The sequence below is a fragment of the Nycticebus coucang genome, chromosome 2, assembly GCF_027406575.1.
Source record: "Nycticebus coucang isolate mNycCou1 chromosome 2, mNycCou1.pri, whole genome shotgun sequence".
Taxonomy (NCBI): domain Eukaryota; kingdom Metazoa; phylum Chordata; class Mammalia; order Primates; family Lorisidae; genus Nycticebus; species Nycticebus coucang.
In genome coordinates this window covers 174,671,659-174,694,926 of record NC_069781.1, presented here as the reverse complement: position 1 = coordinate 174,694,926, position 23,268 = coordinate 174,671,659, and the positions used below count along the sequence as shown (strand labels likewise).

Here is a 23,268-nt window from a genome sequence, read left to right as displayed (position 1 = left end):
ACCCAGGGCGCTCCCCTCCCTCTCCCCGCGGTCGCTGCCTCCCCCCCCTCCGTCCCCTCCCCCGGAGTCGGAGCGGGGAATCCCACGCCCTCGCACCAGCCCGGGGGCTCGGAAGAGCCCGGGAGCATCTGGTCGCCAATCACCGTGCGGAGAGGCGGGCGCTCGGCCCCGGCGCTGGGGAGCCAGCCGGCGCTGCCTTCCCCGGAGCCTCAGACGCTCACACCAACACAGACCGACGCGCGGGCGGGCAGGCAGGGACAGGGTCCCCCAGCCGCTGGCGCTCCGGTCCCTGCCCGGGGAGTCCTCGCACCCTCTGGAGTGCCGCGGGCTGCAGCTTCAGCAGAAGGCAGGGCGCGCGGGCAGCCGGAGGAAGGAGGGGGGCCCCGGTGCGAGTCCTCGGCGATGTGAACAGAGGCGGCTTCCACCTGGCGCCGCACCTGGGGCGCCGCGCTCCGAGGCTGCGGGGAGAATGTGCGCCGCCCGAGCGCTCCGCCCGCCGCGTCCCGCCCCGCGCAGCCACCGCGCCTGCCCCTGACCATGGAGTGCGCCCTCCTGCTTGCGTGCGCCCTCCGGACCGCGGGTTCGGGTCCGCCGTGGGGCCCGGCGGGACTGGGGCGCGTGGCCAAGGCAGGTGCCACCGAGGGGTGCTCCGAGAGCGGGTGGCAGGGGGCGCCCGCCGCCGGCCCCTCACGCGCGGTGTCACCTTTTCTTTTGCAGACGCTCCAGCTGAGCTGCCTCTGCTATGCCTGGGTCACCGCCGCCTTAGCCAGTGACAACAGCAGCGGCGCCAGCGGATTAAATGATGGTTCGTATTTGCCTTGCACCCCCAAGACAGCCTTTCCGGGCGCTTTGTCCCTTCTTTTTCCTAATGAGGAAAAAAAAAGACACAGACAAGCGCACCCCCTAACCCGACAGGTGTGCGCCGTGTTGGAAGGGGGGTGTGGCAAGGGCTGGGAGCTTATCAGAAGATCAGTGCCTGAAGGTGTAAGTCACATACAGGAGAAAAAATTTCCTTCACAGGTGGTTTAAGGAAAAAAAAACTGTCGTGAGAAATTATAAAAGAAGTGGGCATTGACTTGGGGGCTAATTATAAGGCTCCTTCCTCTCCCGGGAAAGCCCTCATAAGCTCATTCTTGGTGAGGGAGGAACGCACGTGAACCTCAGTCCTCCCTCCACCCTCCCTCCTCTCTCAACTTCTCTTCCGTTTATTTATTTATTTATTTATTTATTTATTTATTTATTTATTCATTCTCTCCTTCTTGCTTTGTGTTGTGGCTGAGCAAAGATTGCTTTTAGAGAGAGGAGAGCGGGTAACTTTGATCTCTTCTGACGCTCCCCAGCACAGAATTCCAGAACATTCTTCATTTTAGTCATTTATTAACTTCCCCAAGGGAAATCCTTATTTTGAGAGTTTCCCACCAGCTATAAAGGAACAGCTCATTCCTGACCCACGGTGTCTGGCAGAACCTTGATGCCCTTCCGAGTGCCTGGGGATTTTATGGCTTTTTTAGTTTTTCGGATTGTCCCCTTCTCTTGCCAAGGGGTAAGGGGTCATGTTGGGGACTGGGGCACCGCGTGGTGGTGGAGATAGGGATTCACTCTTTGGCCAACCAGAGCTGGGCTGCAGTTTCTAAAACCACCCTTGTTTCATCAGGAGCAAATGACTAGAGGTCCCTCTGTCCCAGACACCACCTGCTGTAAGGACCTCATCTTTAGTCAGCTCCTGCAGGCATCAGTCAGATTGCTCTTTACAGGGAACGCTGGCTGCTCCTTTTCCTACCACGGAGGGAATATAATCATCAGCCTCCTTACTGCCCCCCCACGCCCTCCCCGGGGAAACAAGCTACAAGCTAGTAGCAGGTGTCTGGGGCACTTTGCTGGCTGGTTCTATACAAGGCTGGCTGGGTAAGCCTCCCACATGGCAAGCAGAGTTTCAGATGATTTTGGACAGGGAGGTTTCTACAACTTACTATAGAAACTGGAGCGGATGTCAGGAATGGTTTTCATTGTTATGTCTTAGGTCTATTAGAAGGAGGAGGTGGGTTTTTCTGTAAGAAAAAAACCCTGCATTTAATCAAAAGTCATATACCTGTAAAGCAACGTATCAGAGATTTTTTTAAAAGAGAAATGTTGTGTGTCTGACTCAGGCTTTCAAGATGAAGAGCAAAATCTTTCCCTCCCTTAATTATTTTTTAAACACAGATGTCAATTATATCACATTTTGTAGTTAAAAGAGAAGGTCAGGAGAACATGGAAGGGCATAGAAAACAGAAGAGCTACCCAGGCAGAGGGAGAAGCACAGATGGTTCACATGTAGAAGAAAACAGTCAAAAATTATTGTCAGATTGGATTGTTTTTTCAAATGCGAGCCTAATTAGACTATCACGCCTTGATTCCTGCTAGCTCCAGAACTTCTGATCATTCCTCAGTTTTGGTTTGTTTATTTTAGGGGGAGTTGTTGACTGTTTAGGGAAAGGGGAAATTCCTCTTCCTCCTCCCACCCCCCCGCCCCGTCCATAACCAAGGACCTAAGTGACTTAAACATGTCTCTTATTTAAAATCTTCCTAAACACTCTTCAAATTAGTTTCCCATTCTATGCCTCGAAAGTAGACATGTGGAGCTTTTTTTTTTTTTTTTAATGGACAGAGGGCATATTCCAAATCATTTTGTAGGATGATGCTTTTCAGTCTCAATATTTTGTGAAGGAAAACAGTGTGCTGGCTTCGCCTCGCACAGCAAATTGGGTTTCAGCTCCTGCTCCATAGGACATGCGGCAATTAGTGCTGCTCTGGGGAGCAGTGGAGAAGGTATTTTTAAACATGCCTTTCCAGTTTCCAGGAGCCCCCTGATCTGACACTCCCTCAACCAACATGCCTGAGCAGTTTCACATATCAGACCGTGTAGGAAGGGTCTGACAATTTTGAGACATTTTTCACTCATACCCTATGTTTTGTGCTTGCAATGAAATGAGACTGGCCTTCTGAAAGCTCAGAGTTAAATGCAAAGGCTGATACTACCGCTGGCGTTTTATGATCACACAAAAATAGTATTGGAAATGCCAAACGGCTATTGCTTGTCCTTGATCTGAGGGATGAAGCGAAGCCAACCAACCTGGAGTTATCATTCGAAATTTAAACCCCCAAAATGCTGGCAATTCAGTTTAACCACAAAGACATTAACCTCCTCAAAGGAAAAAAAATCATTTATTTGTTTCATGATTTTGTATTGATTAGTTTTGCCTCCCCCCCTCCAGTTTTTTACCTAGGATAGCTCCATGGCTCATATTTTCAAAGTCTGTCTCTTCCCTGGAGAAGCACAGGCGTGGCATTGTCCACCTTCTTGTAATTCATCAACGTCACGTTTGCCTTTGAGTTTCTGCAGACGTTGCTATGACAGATGTCCTTGTGGAGGCTGAAGGGTCCTCTCTGTGAGCTGTTCTGAATTACATTTGATCTAGGTGTACAGCCCTAAGAACAAAGATATCTTTGAGCTGTATTGGTGTTCTTTGCCAGCCCGTTGGAAAGTGACCATTTGGAACTGTGGACTCCGGGTGCTGACAGGCGAACCTTTTCCCATTGCAGATTACGTCTTTGTCACGCCGGTAGAAGTGGACTCAGGCGGGTCGTATATTTCACACAACATTTTGTACAACGGCAGGAAAAAGCGATCAGCCCAGGGTGCCAGGAGCTCCCTGCACTACCGATTTTCAGCATTTGGACAGGAACTACACTTAGAACTTAAGCCATCGGCGATTTTGAGCAGTCACTTTATTGTCCAGGTACTTGGAAAAAATGGTGCTTCAGAGACTTGGGAACCCGAGGTGCAGCGATGTTTCTATCAGGGATTTATCAGAAATGACAGCTCCTCCTCCGTGGCTGTGTCTACATGTGCCGGCTTGGTGAGTGCGCCCCAGCCTGGGTTGAGCTCCTCCTTTTCGTGTTTTGTACAACTTGAATGAACAGATGTCTGTAATATTAAGTGCTCTTCTAGCCAACTCCACGCAGTCACACTGTCAGCTTTGATACTTATAATAGTCTCAATTGAATTAATCTAATCTGCTCCCAGAAAAAAAGAAAATATAATAGAACTTTAATTACCATTTAGAACATTCTTTTGATGTTTAATGGTCTGGGCCTTTTCATTCTCCCATGTTTGAGACGATCCCCAAGGAAATTAATTTGACGGATGCCATTCGCTTTGGGAAGTCTTGGGAGACCGAGCAGTCTATAAATCTAACAAGCTGCATGTGTCTCCGTTGCTTTGAAATGGGAAAACTGTATTTTAATGTGAAATTGCACTCCACAGCCCTGTAAGATCAACCTTGACTTTACTGGAGTTACTGGAGGAAGGTCTTTTGTTTTCTTTTAATTGATCTGTTGGTGGTGTCCTGCTCACGTGAAATATCCTTTTAGCATGGGGTGTGGCGTATTTCTGAGTTGGCAGGGTTTTTGAGTGGTGGCATCCAGGGAGGAAGGACATTTAAAAGCATTTGGGACAAGTGTTATTTCTTCCTCTCTGTGTAATGCTCATCTGTGGAGCGCCCGGCTGAGGATATCAGTGTAAATGATACTCCTCTCAGGATTCAGTCAAATATATCAGGCAGTAAACGTTGTCCTGGGTCGATCTCATTGCGAGCAGCACTGGAGAAGTGTCTTGAACTGACAGAAGGGCCTGTGTGTGCTGAGACACACAGTCCAAGGTGGAGGAAATATGAGAAAACCCAACTGAGGATGGAGTTAGCAATGAACTTGAAACATCATGGCGTAGAGCAAGAGTGGGATGGCTTAGGTGTGGGTGAACCCAGACTCCTGTGTTCTTTGTTAGGGGAAACTTTCAGTTATTTTTTTTTAACTGCCCCCCATATTATAGCCTGAAATTTAGCTAAAATCTTTCATCATCATTATAATCCTGATACTCCTTGGTCTATTTCAAGTATAGAGTGAAGTAAAGCTTTAACGATTCCCGACTAAACTCGTCCATTGAAATAATGAATGTGGGCATTCACGACCCATTTATTAGAACGTGGTTACCCACACACGTGTGGGCACAAGCACATGGTATGTCTTGGTTTTCTTGTTGGTTTTGTTGTGGTGAATCTCTTGTCCTTTTTCTGCTGTTGTTGGCATCACTCCCTGTATTTCTCTCTCTTCTATTTCAGATGCTAAAGCCCCCAGAGGGAGTTTAGGCACTCATCCCAGTGGCTTAAACCATCTCATTCCACATACCGGTGGTTAAAAGCAGTTTTCCCAGGTTCTAATTCTCATATAAGCCTTACTAGGAGGGTCCCAGACAAGTGACATCTAGTGCCTTAGTTTCTTCACCTGTAAAATGGGAATAACAACAGTTCACATCACAGCACTATGGGGATTAAATGACTCCTTACACAGAAGGCGCCACCACAGTCCCTGGAAGGGGACACGGGTTCTAAACGTTTTCTTTTCCAACAACACTCAGCCTCCCCATGTTTAGTTCTCTTGGGATTCCTTTTTTTTTTTTTTTTTTTTGCAGTTTTTGGCTGGGGCCGGGTTTGAACCCACCACCTCCAGTATACGGGGCCGGCGCCCTACTCACTGAGCCACAGGCGTCGCCCCTCTCTTGGGATTCCATTCTCTGCAAGGGACAGGAAATCTGCTCAGTTGTCTCAGATTAATAGATGTGGGGTTATTTCGCCTACCTTTTGAACAGGGAGAAAATTATTGCTTAACACGTAACAATGCTGTAGGTTAAAATTCCTCACCTTTGTGCTAGGTAAGAAAGAAGTAATTGACAGCCTGATTTGAATACAGACAGGGTTCATGTGACTCAGGTGACCCCGACGGTTCAATAAACCAGGTGTGTGTCTCCTTAGTTAATGAACTTCACTTCTCTCAGCCTCAGTTTGCTCTCATGGATCACAGTTGGTGATTTTTAAGACTCTCTCCTCCAGGTATTTGACTATGATTATCTAGTTTGTTGACCCTGGAAGGTAAGGGGTGGAGAGAGAATCAAGGTTTTCCCAATTCTTTTACCCCCCTCCTATTCTTTTTACTCCCTTTTGCACTTGATAAACAACTGCAAAACCCAAACACACTCATGCTTGAGAAAACAATAAGAAACAAAACAAGAAAGAGGACAGAGACACAAGTAACAAGCTGAGACGCTGCTCTGTATTGATTTTTGTGAACTTGTGTTGAAATATAATGTATAGATACAGAAGCATGCAAAATGTACACACAGAAAAATGAAAAAAAAAATAAGAGCACAGCTTAATAAATTTTGGCAAAGTCTATACTCATGTAACCATCAACCGGATCAAGACCCCCAGAAGACCTTCCTTGCCTCCTTCCCCATCACAATGCACTGGAGGTAGCCACTATCTTAACTTTCAACAGAATTTAATTTTGCCTGTTTCAAAATATTTACATAAGTAGAAGCATAAAGTATTTTCCTATATGAAGAGGCCATACTATTTCCATCTAATTGTTGTCCTATCAAACTATTTCCAGTTTGGGGCTAGAACACTACTAAGTATTTAAAGACATGCTCTTGGTAAACTTATGGACGCATTCTGTTGAGTACATGCCTGAGAAAGAAGTTGCAGAGTCATAGGATTATATGTAGGTTGAGTAGCCCTTATCCCACCTGCTGGGAAATGGAATTATTTTATTTTATTTATTTATTTATTTATTTATTTTTTGAGACAGTCTCACTATGTTGCCTTCAGTAGAGTGCTATGGCATTACAGCTCACAGCAACCTCAAACTCTTGGACTCAAGTGATTCTCTTGCCTCAGCCTCCCAAGTAGCTGGGCCTACAGGCATCCCCCACAACGCCCAGCTATTTTTTTTTTTTTTTTGGTTGCAGTTGTTATTGTTTAGCTGGCCCAGGCTGGGCTCGAACCCACTACCTTCGGTATATGTGGCCAGCACCCTACTCAATGAGCTACAGGTGTCAAGCCAAGAATTATTTTAGATTTGGGATTTTTTTTTGATTTTGGAATATTTGCTGTATATATATTGATTGGATATCTCTAATAAAAAAAAAAATTGAAATCCAGAATGCTCCAGTGAGCACTTTCCTTGAACATCATGTTGGCACTCAAAACATTTCAAATTTTGGAGCATATTGGATTTCAAATTTTTGGATCATAGATATACCCAACTTTTGTGTATTTGGGTTTAGTAAATACTGCCAAGGAGCTTTTCAAAGTGGTTGTAATGATTTGTACTCAGCAGCAGCATTTAAGAGTTCTAGTTGCTCCACACCCTTGCCAACACTTGTTACTGTCTATCTTTTCCATTGTAGCTATTCTCATTGATGGGTGAGTAAAGTTCAGTACCCTTTCTTAAGCTTATTGGGCATTTTTATACCTCCTTCTGTGATTTGTCATATAAGGACAAGATATAGTAAAAAATGTTTTCAGCCTACATCGTGGTAGTTTTTTCTTTAAAAATAAAAACAAGAATTCTAAACAAAAATGCCTTTGCCAGTTTGACATCTTTGATATGATGACTGTGAACCTCTTAACAGTTCATTTATTTGTAGTGGAAATAGTCCTGCGAGATTGCTTGAGGGGGACACTTTATGAAGAACATTGAACGATCCAGATGGAGGAGAAATAACCAAGTCAAGAATTTCTTCTTCCTTGTAGCTACTCATAGATGGTGCTCAGCCATTGTAGCCAAGCAGAGAGTCACAGGTCCTCTAACATTAATGAGCAACTATAGTAAGGGATTCTGAATCATAGATGATTCAAGAGTTCATGAGAAGAACCATTTGCTACCATGCTTGTTGGAGAGACTCATGGAAGTTAAGATGCCAGAAAAGACAGGCTACCCTTCTTCCATGAATACAGAGACCGACGTGAGATGGATGAGGCTGGGAAATGAAACTTCTTCACTTGAAGCTTCCATATCACTGTTTCCCGACAAGTGGGACTGGATCCCTAGAATCAGGGCCCCTTTAGATGTGCTGGCAATCTCTTAGTGTGCACGCCATATGGATGAGGAATGTAATGTCACCTTTAAATAACTTGACAAAGTACCAGTGGGAAATCTCTCATTATCTTGACTGTGAGAGAAATCCAGGAAGAAAATGAGCAAAGGTGGAAGGCGTTATAATAGTGAAATACATGTATGTTTACATATATGCAAGCAGACGTTCATACACACATACTCTAGTTAGAAATTTTCTAGCAGGGAATTCGCCTTAATAATTCAAAATTAATGTATGCTTGAGATATTTGAACAATTTTTTAAAAATGTAACTTCTCCCTTGTAAACTGACAGGTTTCACCTTACTCAGGAGTTAAGCTGGTTGTCACTTACTTGAAATAATTCATGAAACAGGAGTTGCCAACTTCCTGAAGTGAATCCTGCCTATTATGTTGGGGGTGATTATTTTAAAAAAATTGAATGCCTTTATACTGGCGACTAGAAGAAGTCATTCCTGCACCCTCAACCTGAAGACTCTTCATCCTCAATGAAAATATTTTGATTTGCAGCCTTTGTCCCAGAATCTCAGGTTTATAGATTAGCTTAATCTAGTCACTCTCTACCTTGTCTGTACTTTTGACTATATCCAGCCTCCCTCAGTGATGAAAAAGGTCTTTGTATCCAACGTGCCTATGCCACTGGAGGGTGACTCTTCATCTTGCTATTGAACTGCAACCAACTTTTGTATAATTTTTTCCATTAGAACAAATCCATATCTTTCCCCCATGTCCTAAGAGGTCTAAGACATTTGTCTGTTCAAGAATCTTCTACCTTAGTGAACCCTTTGGATAGGATAGTGATTTTTCAGTGAGTGATCAACTATGTTAGCTTCCTTGGAGGTGCTAAAAATGCGGATTCCTTTTTAACCCATAGCAGAAGCTCAGGGAGGTAGCTGGGTCCAGTAATGGATAGTTTTAATTCTCTAAATGATTCTGATGCATTCCAACATTTGAGAACCATCTATTGAAAATGCTTGTATTTTTGGAACTTATTGGAAAGATGTCATTCTTTCATTTCACACCTATTTGTTAACCTTTATTGTGCTGGGCACAGTTCAGAGCACAGTGGAAGCTGGAAGCTGGCACCAAATCATAGAACTTTGGTTCCAACTTAAAGCTGGAACCAAATGGAAAAGGTGGAGCAGTAATTTCAGACCTGGGACTTGCTATTTTATTGAGGACCAAGCTTCGACTCAATAGCACTCTGGGTTGAGTAGCTCACAGGGTGTGGTCTTAGGAAAGGGGGGACTGGTCAAATGACTGCCACCTCTGATAACTTGACAGTGCATGTTAGCATCTTAAGACATCAGAAAGGTTCTACATTAAAGACATTTGTTCAACTTGTTCAACTCTGTTTAAACCTGGAGTTTCCCTAATTTGTTTGGTCATAGAATTTCCCCCCCCTAGGAAACATCTCTTTACACTTTGCTGGTGACATAAAAAACACCAAAGCAATGATTCCCCAAAGGGTTACTACTATAATAATGATTTTTAACTCTTAAAAGGTGCTCCATGAATAAAGTTTCAGTGACTATGTAAGTTAAGGAAACTTTAAAGGGTTTTGTTGTTGTTGTTTGTTTTTTGAGACACTCACTCACTCTGGGTAGAGTGCTGTGGTGTCATCATAGCTCATAGCAATCTCAAACTCTTGGGCTCAAGCAAACCTCTTGCCTCAACCTCCTGAGTAGCTGGTATTACAGGTGTGTGCCCCCATGCTTGGGTAGTTTTTTCCTGTTTTTAGTAGAAATGGGGTCTCACTTTTGTACAGGCTAGTCTCAAACACCTGAGCTCAAGCAATCCTCCTGTCTTGGCCTGCCAGAGTGCTAGGATTACAGGTGTGAGCCACTGAGGCTGGTCAATGGAGAAGCATGAATCCTATGTACTCAATCTTGATATGAGGACAATTAATGACAATTAAGGTTATGGGGGGGGGAAGCAGAAAGAGGGATGGAGGGAGGAGGGTGGGGCCTTGGTGTGTGTCACACTTTATGGGGGCAAGACATGATTGCAAGAGGGACTTTACCTAACAATTGCAATCAGTGTAATTGGCTTATTGTACCCTCAATGAATCCCCAACAATAAAAAAAAAAAAAAAAAAACTTTGGAGGTTTAAAGATAGTTAAACATCTTCACCACAATGCATTTCATACCTTTTAATGTGCTCATGTTATTGCAAAGCTCTCAAGAGGTAGGATACTAATTTAACCACTCCTCCTCTTTTTAAACCACGCTTCCATCAACATCTTGTACCAGGGAATCTGTCCTTCACCATAAAAGAGCAATTCCTAGGTCTAAGATCGTTTGTACTTGATCAGTACATAACTTCTATTCCAGCTGGAGAAATGTACTCCTTGCTTAAGATCCTCTAATCCAAGCTCTATTTATGTACAGATGGAGGAAAGACATGCAAAAACTGTCACTGCATTGTGTTTCTGCCGGGCTCTGTAATGCATTGATGAGTTTGCCTTTGATTAATAAGCTTCGTGAAGGCCCAGCTAGCGTGAGTGGTGGGCTGCTTTGCTGTTTCTTTGGGGTCATCTGCCCAGTGTCTGATCACCACCCAGCCCCAGCACTGTGTTAAAGGCTCTAAGTAGAACATTTGTACCTTGATTAAGTGGCCACGAGAGCTACCCCCCACCCCATCCCTCATGTGCCGTCCAATTTTGTCACTTCCTTTCCCTTCATTTTTCTTTTCTTTGTCCCCAACAATTAAACCCTAAGTGGCATTTCTCCCCCATGGCTGTCTGCCCTACCGTCCTCATTGTATCTTTCTTTAGTGGTGGCCTTTTTTTGGACTATGGCTGCAGTGACCCATTCTCCAGAGAGCCTGGGTCCCTGCAAGGAACTTTGGAAGTACTTGGATTTCAATAGACGGTAGGGACACTTTGATCTCCCCCTTTTCAGAAGTATTTTATGACTCAGAAAGCTCAGTCATTGAGTTGTCTGTTGCTGGTCACTGCCTGCCAAGTAGTCTTTAGAAAACTGATTTCCATTCATAAAAGGGCTGAAGTTAAATGACCTTCGTCCATGGCAGGCAGAAAGAGACTGGGCTTTGCTGCTTCAGAGGGCCTTGTTAGCTAGCAGGGGTTTGTTGAATGACATATACCCCCTTGGAACTTTCTGGTCACCAGAGACAATCATGTGAAATGAAGGATTAGACTGGGTTATACTTACAGTTTTGTTTTTTTTTTTTTTTTGAGACAGGCTGACCCAAATCAAAGATGTTTTCTTAGACTGTTACTTAATTCATCAAGAGAGGTAAAAGAAACCATTTTTTTTTTCTTAGTTTCTGTATGTTCTTTTTAGACATGGTTTGTGAAAAGAATTATTTGCTCATAACAATACTTCTAACAAAATCTGAGACCAAACTCTTAAGGAAATTGCCAAGGTTCTTGCCAGAGAGCTAGACCCACTATGTTTGCTTTTGACTGTGGACTAGGGAAGGGTCTAAGAGGGAAGTGGCCATCAAGCCCCTCCATCCATCCCCATCTTGTCTTGAAGCCTTTGCAAGCTCAAGACTGTCAGAACAGGAAAAGAACACTTGGGTACTGGCAACTCATACGGTGGGAATGTTTGGAGATTTTGGTGGGGGCAGCGGGAGTAACTAACTTTATCAACTGTGGAGACATCAAATAAGGTAATGAAACTTAAACAGAAGGGCCCACAAGGAGTTAATGATTTGGATCATCAACCTAGCATAATGGCTTTGGGTTTAGATTCTGAAGTTCCAGCTCTTACCTTTACTACTGTGTAACCCAGGTGAAATTTTTTTGCCCTCTCTCCACTTTTTTTCTTTCCTCGTTAGGAAAAATGAGGATGATGACAGTACCTGTCCCATGGGGATTATGGTTGCTGCAGTCAAAAAAGAAAAATACTCTATTGTTTAAGAAGATATTGCATGCTTAAGGCAATGCCTGGCACATAGTGATACTATTATAGTGAGAACGATGTAGTAATAATTATCATTACTACAGACCTTCTGGAAAGGAGCTTTCAAAGTTGGCTAATGCTAGTTCTTACTGCTCACAGGCGGAAGAGAGTTTAGCCTGGATAGAAAGAATAGTTAATATTTATCGAGCACATATGGCTATTAACACTGAAGCCATTGAGAGGAGATTTAGCTGATACACAGAGGTAGACCAGTTGCAATTAAATATTATCGTTATTGCTACTAAAAAGCAACAGCTTTTAGTCAGCCACTTTACAAAACTGAGAACATGGGGGAAAAAATGTTCAGGCCCTGCCTCTGAAAGTTCAGTAGGTCCTGGATAGAGCCAAAGAAAAGCTTCACCAATGGTTCCAGCGAGTGCTAATGAATCGCTGAACTAAATGTATCTGAAAAGAACCTTCTCCGTGGAAACAGGACTACTTGAACCTGTTTGGGAGAATTGTTTTTGCTTTATGGAATGTTATGACACCAATGCCCAGACCGGGGTTAGCCAGTATGTACGCTAAGAGGGCAGGGACACAAGGGTAGCCCTTTGTGAATCAAAATGTAGAGATTGTCCTCGGTTACGTATTACAGGATTCTAGTGGTAAGTAGAACACCGCCATCTCACACTGCATTAAGCATAAAAGTATGTCTTTTTTGGCTGTAGAATGATTTTTCTAATCCTTTTTCCTCACTATTTATCCTTCCCTTCTTTCTTCCTTTCCTGTTTCCTTCTCTGCCTCCTCTCCCCTTCCTCTTCTCCCCCTCCCATCTCCCCTCCCCCTCGCCCCTCCCATCTCCCCTCCCCCTCGCCCCTCCCATCTCCCCTCTCCCTCGCCCCTCCCCCGTCTTATCTCCTTCCTCCCTCTTCCCCAGCCTCCCTTCCTTCCCACCTTGTAATAGGATTGGCTGCCTTTCAGCAAAGCTGGGTGCAGGGTGTCCAGTCACTTCATCACTCTTCTTCTTCCTGCGTGGCTTCCTTCCGTGCCGAGTCTCCTGAGTTCTGAGATTGAGCTTTAAACATTTCCTTGGGTGCCTGGCATCTTACCTGACTGCCTCTGCAACTCTGCAGCTGTAACATACAGAATTCTTGAGCAGAAGCATGTGGGGCTCTGAGTGTCATTTGCTCCCTCACCTGCCTATGCCTGGGGGGAGGGCACTGATGCATCTGAACATGACTAAGCCACATTTTGCTTTATGTATCGGATCTGTGAATTAACGCATAGAAGAAGGTGTGGAATGAGCTACAGCAAACTAAGGGCTCCATGGTTATCAGTTTGAAAGTCATTATGGAACCAGTGTGTATATGTGTGTGGGTGCGGGGAGGTTAAATTATATGTAAATTATATTAATCCATACTTTTTCTGAAGCATCTTTTTTGTTGGGGGAAGGAGGGTGCTTAAAAAATGATGTATAAAGGGCCTGGCACGGTGGCTCATGCCTGTAATCCTAGCATACTGGAAGGCCGAGGCGGGTGGATTGCCTGAGCTCAAAGGTTTGAGACCAGTCTGAGCCAGAGTGAGACCTCATCTCTAAAAATAGCCGGGTGTTGTGGCAGGTACCTGTAGTTCCAGCTATTCGGGAGACTAAGGCAAAAGAATTGCTTGAGCCCAAGAGTTTGAGGTTGGTGTGAGCTGTGACACAATGGCACTCTACTGAGGGCGACAAAATGAGACTCTGTCTCCAAAAGAGAAAAAAGGTATATTTTGGAGGTCTTTCCTTACCACTACATATATAGATTGCTTCAAGTTAATTTCCTTCTAATTTCCAGTTTTTTGCTATTGCTGAAAAGAACATGCAGATGTGATTCTGTGTGTAATTCTGTATTTTAGGAGGAGGGGAAGCGAGAGGAAGAAAGACCTATTTTGTGAAAAGCTGAGGTGTGTCATACCTATGAGACATTAACTGAGGCCAGGGATGGCTTGCCAGTGTTGACATTAGCCACCTAACATCACTGTCACTGATACCTTGGCTGTATATCATTCTTGTTTTCCATGAGCCTCAGACAGTTGATTAGAATAGCTCTCTGCAGCAGAGCTTGTATGTTGGTGAAATTGCATGATTTCCCACCATCAGCAGTAAACAATTGAAGAGAAAATTAATTTCTGAAGTCTAAATATAAACGAGCCTGATGATAGCAGGGCACATTAAGGCTTTCATGGCCAAAACTATTTGCTTGGACTTCATACACAACTCTGCATAAACCCTGGAGGTCCTCTTCAGTTACATCAAGTTATTCCCATGGAAGTCTGTTCCCACGGTTTTCCTATCCAATTATAGGGCAAAATACACTCAAATACCATAATACAAGTCTGGTGAGCATGTTCTGTCTGGACGGCATACTCACCTCTCCTGAAGGGATGCTTTTGATGTATCGAAGGATTTCATTTTCAGCTGAATTCCTTTGATTGCTTATTCATGCCTCTGAGCTTCGGGATATTTATCTGCTCTTATTACCACCACCAGTCAGAGGGGGCTGTGCTTTCTAACAGAAATTATACAGTGCCCAGCGCTAATTTACTAGAAGTCAGCCATGTGTACACCCTTATTTGAGAGACGGCACTTGAATGGAATGGAGATAAGCTGGTAAAAGGAGATTATCTTTCTGCTGATTTACCGAGCTCTCCTACACCCGCGTACATTTCTTTGTGACTGTGGTTTCACCCTGAGATCTTACGATCCTTTCTCTTCCTTTCCTGTTTGTCCCTTGCCCCTTCCAGAGGCAAATGATACAGTATTCAGAATTCATTTTTTGTGGGTAAATAATGAACACAATATATTTTTTTCACCTTGGTTATTGAGTCTGGGTCTGTTTTAATCTTGTGCAGAGCCATGATGAAAAGAAAATCTTACACTTCACTGTACTTTCACTCTTGATGCTAATGGCAGCTACGCTTTATCTCAGGGTTCTGCTATCTTTGTTTCCTGGTAAAATACATCAAAGCAAAATGAAATCCATTCTCAAAAGTCTTCCTTTTGTGTATGAAACAAATACTAATCTCCATGTGATGTTACATATTTAGCACTGTCGTTTATAACTAACAAGTCTGGAACAGTGAATTTTTAATGCAGGGAGCTTTGAAAAAACACAGATGCTTTATGTTCTGATCCCTCCCCTGTCCACTTAAAGAAGAATACTTGGGGGGCCCTGTTTTCTGTATTTTTTAAAGACTCCCCAGGTAGTTTTGGTACAGTCAAGTTTGAGAGCCCCTAGCCTAGGTAAATGTTTGGAGTTTTAGAGGTATTACCACCCACAAATGCCTCGTGTAAGATGGCAGGATGACATGTTAAAATGCATGGAATTTTAGAAGCCCATGTCTCACTTATCAGGTCTATGATCTTAGGAAAATTGTTCTTTTTTTTATTTTGAAATACCTTGAGACTCGGAAGAAGTTGCAAAAAATAATAGTTTTCATGTACCCTTTACGGGTTTGGAGACATTATCAAATTATCTGAGAATCTCGTTTCCTTCTCTGTAGTGTGGAGTTTGAAAAAAGAAGAAAAGACTTCAAAGGGCTGCTGCACTGTTGTGAGAATTAAATGAGATAACCATGTAAAAAATGTAGAAGGCAGACTTCTAAAATAGCCCCCAAGATTCCTGGCCCTTGTTGTACATAGGAGGTCTGATAAGTTCATGAACTCATCCTAGAAAAAGTGCTGCATACTCATTGCTGAATATCACTATGGTCACCTTAGAAGGACTCCCCTTGGGGAACTGTACACGGATGCCAAGTGCCTAATCTACCCTTCAAAGCAATTTTCGAACTCTTTTTCTGGAATGACCATCAGCACTGTCATTGTATGAGGTCTGACAATTAAGTTCTCAAATTTGCCACCGTGGGCTTACATTGGCAGCCCCGTATAAGCAATTGAGTGAGGTTTCGTAACCTTGGTATATCGGTGTCTCACAGCTGTGTTCCTGTCGACATGAGGCGGTGTCTTGCTGGGTGGCATTCGTTATTGTTGTTACATGTTTTTGTGTGTCATACAGTGACCGCTTTGATGGTCATTCCAGAAAAAGAGATCCAAAATTGTTTTGAAGGGTGGACTGGGTGATGGCATTGGTGCATAGCTTCCCCAGGGGAGCACTTTGAAGGTGACCTTAGTGATATTCAGCAGTGAAGTGTGTTGCCCTTTTTCTAGCCCCAGTTCATGACCTTGATTGTCAGACCTTGGACACCTTCTCCCACGTGTTTAATCAATCAATATTCAAGGTATTACTGGGAAGGAATTTCATTTATTTTTCATTGTTTGGGATTCATTGAGGGTACAAAGAATTAGGTTACATTGATTGCATTTGTTAGGTAAAGTCCCTCTTAAAATTGTGTCCTGCCCCCAAGAGGTGAGCCATACACCGTGACCCCCAACCTCCCACCACCCCTCCTCCCCTCTCTCCACTTGCTCATTTCTCTACCCTCCCCCCCTTGTATTAGATTATCTGCTGTCTTCATATTAGAATAGAGTACATTGGATTCTTGCTTCTCCATTCTTGTGATGCTTTACTAAGAAGAATGTGTTTCACCTCTATCCAGGTTAATACAAAAGCTGTAAAGTCTCCATCTCTTTTAATGGCTGAATAGTATTCCGTGGTGTACATATACCATAGCTTGTGGGCATTTAGGTTGTTTCCACATTTTGGCAATTGTAAATTGAGCTTTGATAAACAGTCTGGTGCAAATGCTCTCATGGTAAAAGGATTGTTTTTCCTTCTGGGTGGATGCCCAGTAATGGGATTGCTGAATCAAATGGGAGGTCTCATTTGAGTTCTTTGAGGATTCTCCATACTTCCTTCCAGAAAGGTTGTATTAGTTTGCAGTCCCACCAGCAGTGTAACAGTGTTCACTGGGAAGGAATTTTAAAAATATGATTATGACTCCAAACTAGTTGACCTCAAGGTAGGGAGATTTTCCAGCTAGGGTCTGACTTAATCACAGGGGCCCTTTAAATCTGGGTCTAGAAGTCAAAGACAGGAGGAGTCAGAAGAGGTTCATGGCTAGAGGGGTTTAACATATGAGAAATTCTTCATTTAGGCTTTGGAGATGGGAAGGACCCTGTCACCAAGAACAGTGGGGGCATCAGGGAGCTAACTGAACTCTGGCTGACAGCAGGGAATGGGAGGCAACCAATTTCTGCCAGCAGCCTGCGTGGTTATGGCAATGGATTCTTTCTCAGACCTCCTAGGAAGGAATATAGCATGGCCGCCATCTGATTTTAGCCTTGGGAGACCCTGAACAGAGAACTCAATCACTCTGTGCCCACTCTTCTGACTTGAACAATGGAGAGTTAATAATTGGGTGTTTTCAAGTTGCTAAGTGTGCCGTGGTTTTGCCAGCAGTGGTAGAAAATAGGTGTAGCAAATGCCCACAGTGGTTACTCTACAGGTAACTTTACGTTCCCTTAGATAGTCCCCATTTTAAATTGCTCGGGAAATTATTATATTTAGCACAGAGTTTCTCAATAGGGCATTATTGGTAGGAAGTGTAATTCTTTCTTGTGGGGGCTGTGTCTATACACCGTAGGATGTTTAGAGGCATTCCAGGCCTCTGGCCTTTCGATGCCAGTAGCATCCATGCAGTTGTGTCATCAAAAATGTCTCCAGACAAAGCCAAGTGTTGGGCGAGTGGGAAGGAGGTGGGATGGGAGGGAGCATAGTTGTATCCGTCTCCCAGCTGATAACCATTGATATGGCAAAATCACAAACTGTCTTCTTTAACAAAATGCACTTATATGTGTATACATTTATTCTCAGAATTTTGTGATGTTGATTTCAGTGTGATGAAGAATATTGATTAAGAATAATGGGGCGGCGCCTGTGGCTCAAGGAGTAGGGCGCCGGTCCCATATGCCGGAGGTGGCGGGTTCAAACACAGCCCCGGCCAAAAATCACAAAAAAAAAAAAAAAAAAAAAAAAAAAAAAAAGAATAATGAGCAACTTGGCTGCTGAGACAGCACAGGCATGGTGCACAGGGGCTGGGGACTGATTGGATGGCAGCAGAGAAACCATCTGGGAATGCTTTAAAAGATGTGTATTTGCTTTTGAATTTCACAGCATGCCAACTCAGACTGAAAATGCCTGGATCTCTAAAGAAACAGAGGTATATTTATAATAAAATTTACCCTTGCATTCTTGTGAGGAAGGGCACCTAACCATAGGGATGTGGATTCTATTGTGGGGATCAAAGTTAAATGTCCTGTATATTCCCTTGACCTGTAAGAACAGGGGCAAGAGGCAGCTCTGGGAATGAAAGAGGGAATGTGTCTCTGTGTTCCGTGAAGTGTGTGCTCTTGCCAGACGACCTTGAACAAGTATACAGGGTTTCTACCTACTGAGTGTGTTTGGGGTGTTTACACTTTGACTTCTTTTAAAATAGGCCGCAGACTTGAAGAGACAGGAGTTGTGTTTTTTTTGGGGGGAAGGGGGATGTTAAATGATCCTTTATTGAAACATTTTCCTTTGCACTTTTTAATTAGCTGGGCATTCCACAGCATCACTGTCAATGTCATCTATGATGTCGTGAGGGTGGTGGCCACCAACATTGCAGTTACCGACTGGGCCATCCTCAGGATTTCTTTAATGGTTCCAGAGAGTTCTCTGGCTAAAGATGGGTGCTGCATCTATTTGGCAATATTGACAATCTCATGAAAAGTGGTATTTCTGTTGTGTTTTATGTTTTTCTGTTTCTTTGTGTTTCTCGGTGATTCCTTGAAGGCTTTGATGATGAGGGCAGAGGCAGAAGGTTCCACTTCAGTCTGGGCCTGTCTGTTCTGGATGGTCAGTTTCACTGTCATCCTCAGACCCTTCCAGTCACCAGTTGGCTTGGTGATGTCATCACCAACCTTTTTTGGAGACAAACCCAGGGGATTGATCTTTGGGGCCAGGGCAGATGTGGCACCAGCTTGCCACCAGTGCACCTCACATGCACGACTTTGATCTCATTGGGGTCAGACTTAGGCTGCATGGTGGAGCTGGCTGGTGTCTGATGAACCCAGATTCAGGACGACTAAGTTGCCCCTTGGGCTCAGGAGCTGTTTTAACTGGATTGCAAACCTGGAACCTAGTTCTCTTGTATGCATAGACTCACCACACCTAACCCTTTAACCTGTCTCTGTCATCCCTTCCTTTGACCATGAATATTGCACGGGCATTTATATCCTCAGCAGCATCCTCTAAAATACTCAAGCTCTACAAACAGATAAGCAAAGTCAAAGTCAGTTCAGGACTTGTATTCTAACTGTCAGTAACTACTTGACATTTCTTCTTTCTTTTCCCTGTATTCCTTTGTCCCTTCCATTTATCCATCCACCCATCCATGTTCTCCATGTGAGGGTAGGGAATAAATTCATAAGGACACTGCCACAAAATTATAGCAAAAGCACATTTAAAGCACCAGGGAGCACAAATAAGGAAGTGATGAGATGAATTTTTAATATGTTGGGCAAGCAGTGTAAGTGATGGCATTGTACTTGGAGATACAGAAATGCCAAGTCAGCTTATGCACAAGGCCACATCAATTTCATTGCTCACATTCGAAATGTGCCCACTGTGGACCACGTATTATTTCCGTTTCTCTCGCTGCGTCCAAACCACTCTCTTCTCTCTCCAGGATTCCTGCAGCAGGTTTTATCTAGTGACTCTTTTCTATCTCTGTGTCCCCATAGTCTGTTCTCATAGTAGCCAGCAGTACCCATAGTACCCTCCTCTACACCAGCTGATGGCTTTCCATTGAACACGTCATGCATTTCAGATTTCTTACCAGGGCTGCAAGGTCCCTGTCTCTTCTGTCACTGTGTACTCCACCCCAGCTCTTGTGGCCCCAGATGTCACATGTCAGTGACTTTGCACCTACAAGGCAAAGTCACTTCCCCCAAACAGCCATCTGGTTCCTTCTCCCCTTCCCCACTTCTCTGTGCAGATGTCATCCTTGCAGAGAGTTCTTCCCTGACACCTCTGTCACTGCCCATCTTCTGCCTTATTTTTCTTTGCAACCACCTCTCAGCCTCTGATTGGTTTATTTTCTTGCATATTATACTCTTTCCCTCTGGAATATTGGTTCCAGAAAGGTTGGGGCTTTGCTCTCTGTATTTCTAGTGGCTAGACTAGTCTCTGGCAAATAAGGGGTGCTCAATAAACATTTGTTACATAAAGGTACATAATTATCATTCTGGTTGATTATAAATAGATCATATATGTGTTTGGAATACATCATGCATTGGGTATATTTCTTATTCATTCATTCATCTGAAAATAAAAGAAAAGGCCATCAATTTGGTATCTTAGGTAGAAATTTAGAAATGACAGTGGCCACCTGTAATTTTTTTGCCTGCCTAGTATCTCTCCCCCAGCCTTTTGATAACATTGAAGCCTTTCTTGGAGACCTACCCTTCCTACCTCTGCCTCAAGTCCATGAGATTTAGGAGGAGGTGACGTGTTTTACATAGTGACCAGCCAGGACACCAGATATCACTGACTACAGAGCTTAGTTCAGGGATAAAGATATAGCAGGTTCAGAGCAAATAACATCAAATTCTGGGAGACCGGAGGGTAGCATGTAGGAGTGCAGAGTGGCTTACAACCATCTTGTCCCTTGAGAATAGGGTCATGATGTCCAGCTATGCCTGGAATTAAAGTATTTTAGGCTTTCCGTGCATACATATGAACAACAGCCTCCTCTTTTTTGTTAATCTGATTTAACTTTAGTTTCTGTCACTTTATAGAAAGGAATGAGCTATGGATGCTTTCTGCAAAGAGCTCAGAGTCTCATAGAGGTAATAGGCAGGCATAATGCAACAGGGGTGTTGGGCATGGAAGGGCCGACAGGTACATGCAATGGGCAGTTTGCCTGTATGCTTCATGGATCAGCGGTTATGGGGTGCGGCGCCCACAGCACAGAGGATTATGGCATCCAGCATTGTCAGTATTTGCTCCTCACACTGCCACTTGGCTGCATCATTGGTCTTGTTGATTCACTGCTTTGTATGTCAGTTTTCCTGTTATTACTCACCTCTCCATGTCTGTCAGCCCTGATGACAGATGCCTCCAAAGCAGTAAATACAAGTGAGCACATTATATGTGTGTCAGGGAGTAGTTGGAGGGAGACAGAGACTTCATGGCTGGCTTAGAAGATGACTTCACACTCTGTAACCACTTTTAATTGATGTCTTTGATTTGTTTGGACGACAACGTGTGGGGTAGGTAATGTTGTAAACCAAGAATGCTTAGTGATGGATTATGTTGCTCAACCTTCACATGCAGTTTATTTGCATCTTTAAAGATGTTTATTTGAATGTCTCTAGTTTTAGTCTGCCATAGATTTTTGCTTTTTAATAATGGCAACAGAAGTGTGTATATGTTCCCCACCCCCGCCATGAAATCCTCTGTTTCTGTTTTCTGATGCATGGAATTTTACCTCTTCTTTGCTCTAGCATAGTGCTGTGTGGTAGAAATACAATGCAAGCCAACCTTAAATTTTCTAGAAGCCACATTGAAAAGGAAAAGAAATGGGTAAAAATTTTGGTGTTAGTTTATTTAATACTTAAAAATTTTATTTCAAAATATAACCAATATAGCAATTATTTGGTGAAGTATTTTTATTTTTCACATGATTTTTAAAGTCCAGTGTACATTTGGGGTTTTTATTTTTTGTTTGTTTTGTTTTGTTTTGTTTTTTGAGCCAGAGGCTCACTTTGTCCCTCTTGGTGGAGTGGCATAGCTCACAGCAACTCAAACTCTTGGGCTCAAGTGGTCCTGTTGCCTCAGCTTCTCAAGTAGTCGGGACTACAGGCACCCACCACAATACCTGATTATTTTTTGGAGACAGAGTTCTCAATCTTGGACTCATGAACTCAAGCAACCACCCGCCTCGGCCTCCTACAGTGCTAGGATTACCGGTGTGAATCACTGCACCCGGCCTTTATTGTACATTTGAAATGTAGTGGACATTCAGTTCAGATCAGCCACATTTCAAATGCCCAGTGATGGCTATTGTACTGGACAGTGCTGGGATAGCCATCTCCTGCCCTGAGGTTCTCTAAAAGTTCCGCTTTATTGACTGGTCTACTAAAAGTTTTGAGCCTGGATATTTGTCAGCTGAATCTGATTTGGACAAGTTCATATCTTGATTTGGTGGCACTTTGGTCATTATATGATTGCATAGAAAACCATTCAATTCCGGTGTGAAAGCAGATTCAAAATAAAGATGCCGGATGACATATTTCCCATGAAAATAAGTGGAAGAGACTATGTTTCTGAAAAGCTTCAGAATTTATGATTCATGTGCAAATTTTCTGATAATTATATTTGGTCAAAACAGCCTTATTTAATAAACATTTACTCTTTTTATTTTGTTAAAGGGAAAGCTCTTTATTAAGTCTCAGCATCATGGTTTGTTTTTATAATAACTTTCCTAGTTACACGAAATAACATATTTAGAAAGCAAAGCAAAATATAGTTTTTAAAAGATCCATAGTCAGGAAATTAAAATCCAATTCCCCACTGTTACAAATTTCCTCCTCTTATAGAGGATTTCAGTGACAAAAATAATCCAAAGTAGTGGGCATTCAAAAATATATTGTATCTGACTGGGGATCGTATTTAATGTGTCAGAAAATTTAGTTATCGGGTATGAGTTGTCCTTGCGGGTGGCAAATGCTAACTGAAACGGGCAACCTCCATGGGAAGAAAGGAGAATTCAACCCAGTAGAAGGATTCTCATGTCCTGCCCCAGATGTGGCTTCTTCCATAGCTTAAGAGTTAGAGCCTGACTTTGGTTCCAACGTTACATATTTTTTTGTTGATTCCTGACTTCCTCAGGCCAAAAGAGCAGAAGAGAGTTTTCTCAGGCACGCATGAAATGAAGAGCAGGTGGCTTTTACTCTGCACAAAGAACTCTCACTTTAGGAGCAAGGCAGTGGGTGATTTTCATGTGTGCCTCCTTCCTTTTCTTCCTTTCTTGTTGATAAGCTGAGCGTGATGGGTATAGGTTAGCCAGGATTCTCCAGGGAAGTACAACAAATAGAGTTCTCTGTTTTCTCACCCTCATTTTATTTCTTTCTTTATCTTATTTCTATAGACGTGGGAGGTACAAGTGGTTTCTTTGGTACATGGATGAATTGTACTGGGTGTTGTGGTGGAGTCAGGGTTTTTAATGTACCTGTCACCTGAATAGTATGTGTTGCACCCAGAGGTAATTTTTGATCCCTCGGCCCCCTCCCGATCTTACCTTCTGCTCCTCCAAAGCCACCTGTACCCAGTCCTAGGTTTGATTTTAGCTCATGTCTGAAGAAGGTCTCCAATAATATTGCCCTTTCTCTTTTCTGGTGCTCAGTTTTATTCTTAAAGCCTCACTTTCTCCATATATACCATTC

At 43.4% G+C, this 23,268-nt stretch overlaps 1 protein-coding gene and 1 pseudogene across 3 annotated transcripts in view; one reads left to right on the top strand and one right to left on the bottom strand.

The window, feature by feature from the left end:
• Positions 1–537: 537 nt before the first annotated feature.
• ADAMTS18 (ADAM metallopeptidase with thrombospondin type 1 motif 18) overlaps positions 538–23,268 on the top strand; it is a 126,992-nt gene continuing 104,261 nt past the window's right edge. The window contains exons 1-3 of one of the 3 annotated variants that reach the window (XM_053608701.1): positions 538–627; positions 718–805; positions 3,583–3,899. In XM_053608701.1, the coding sequence (XP_053464676.1) occupies positions 538–627; positions 718–805; positions 3,583–3,899 (495 nt within the window). Of the gene's footprint in view, positions 628–717; positions 806–3,582; positions 3,900–23,268 lie in introns of those variants that run through there. The other 2 variants (XM_053608697.1, XM_053608699.1) reach the window with 2 other exon arrangements.
• LOC128598434 (60S ribosomal protein L12-like) lies at positions 18,368–18,899 on the bottom strand (annotated as a pseudogene).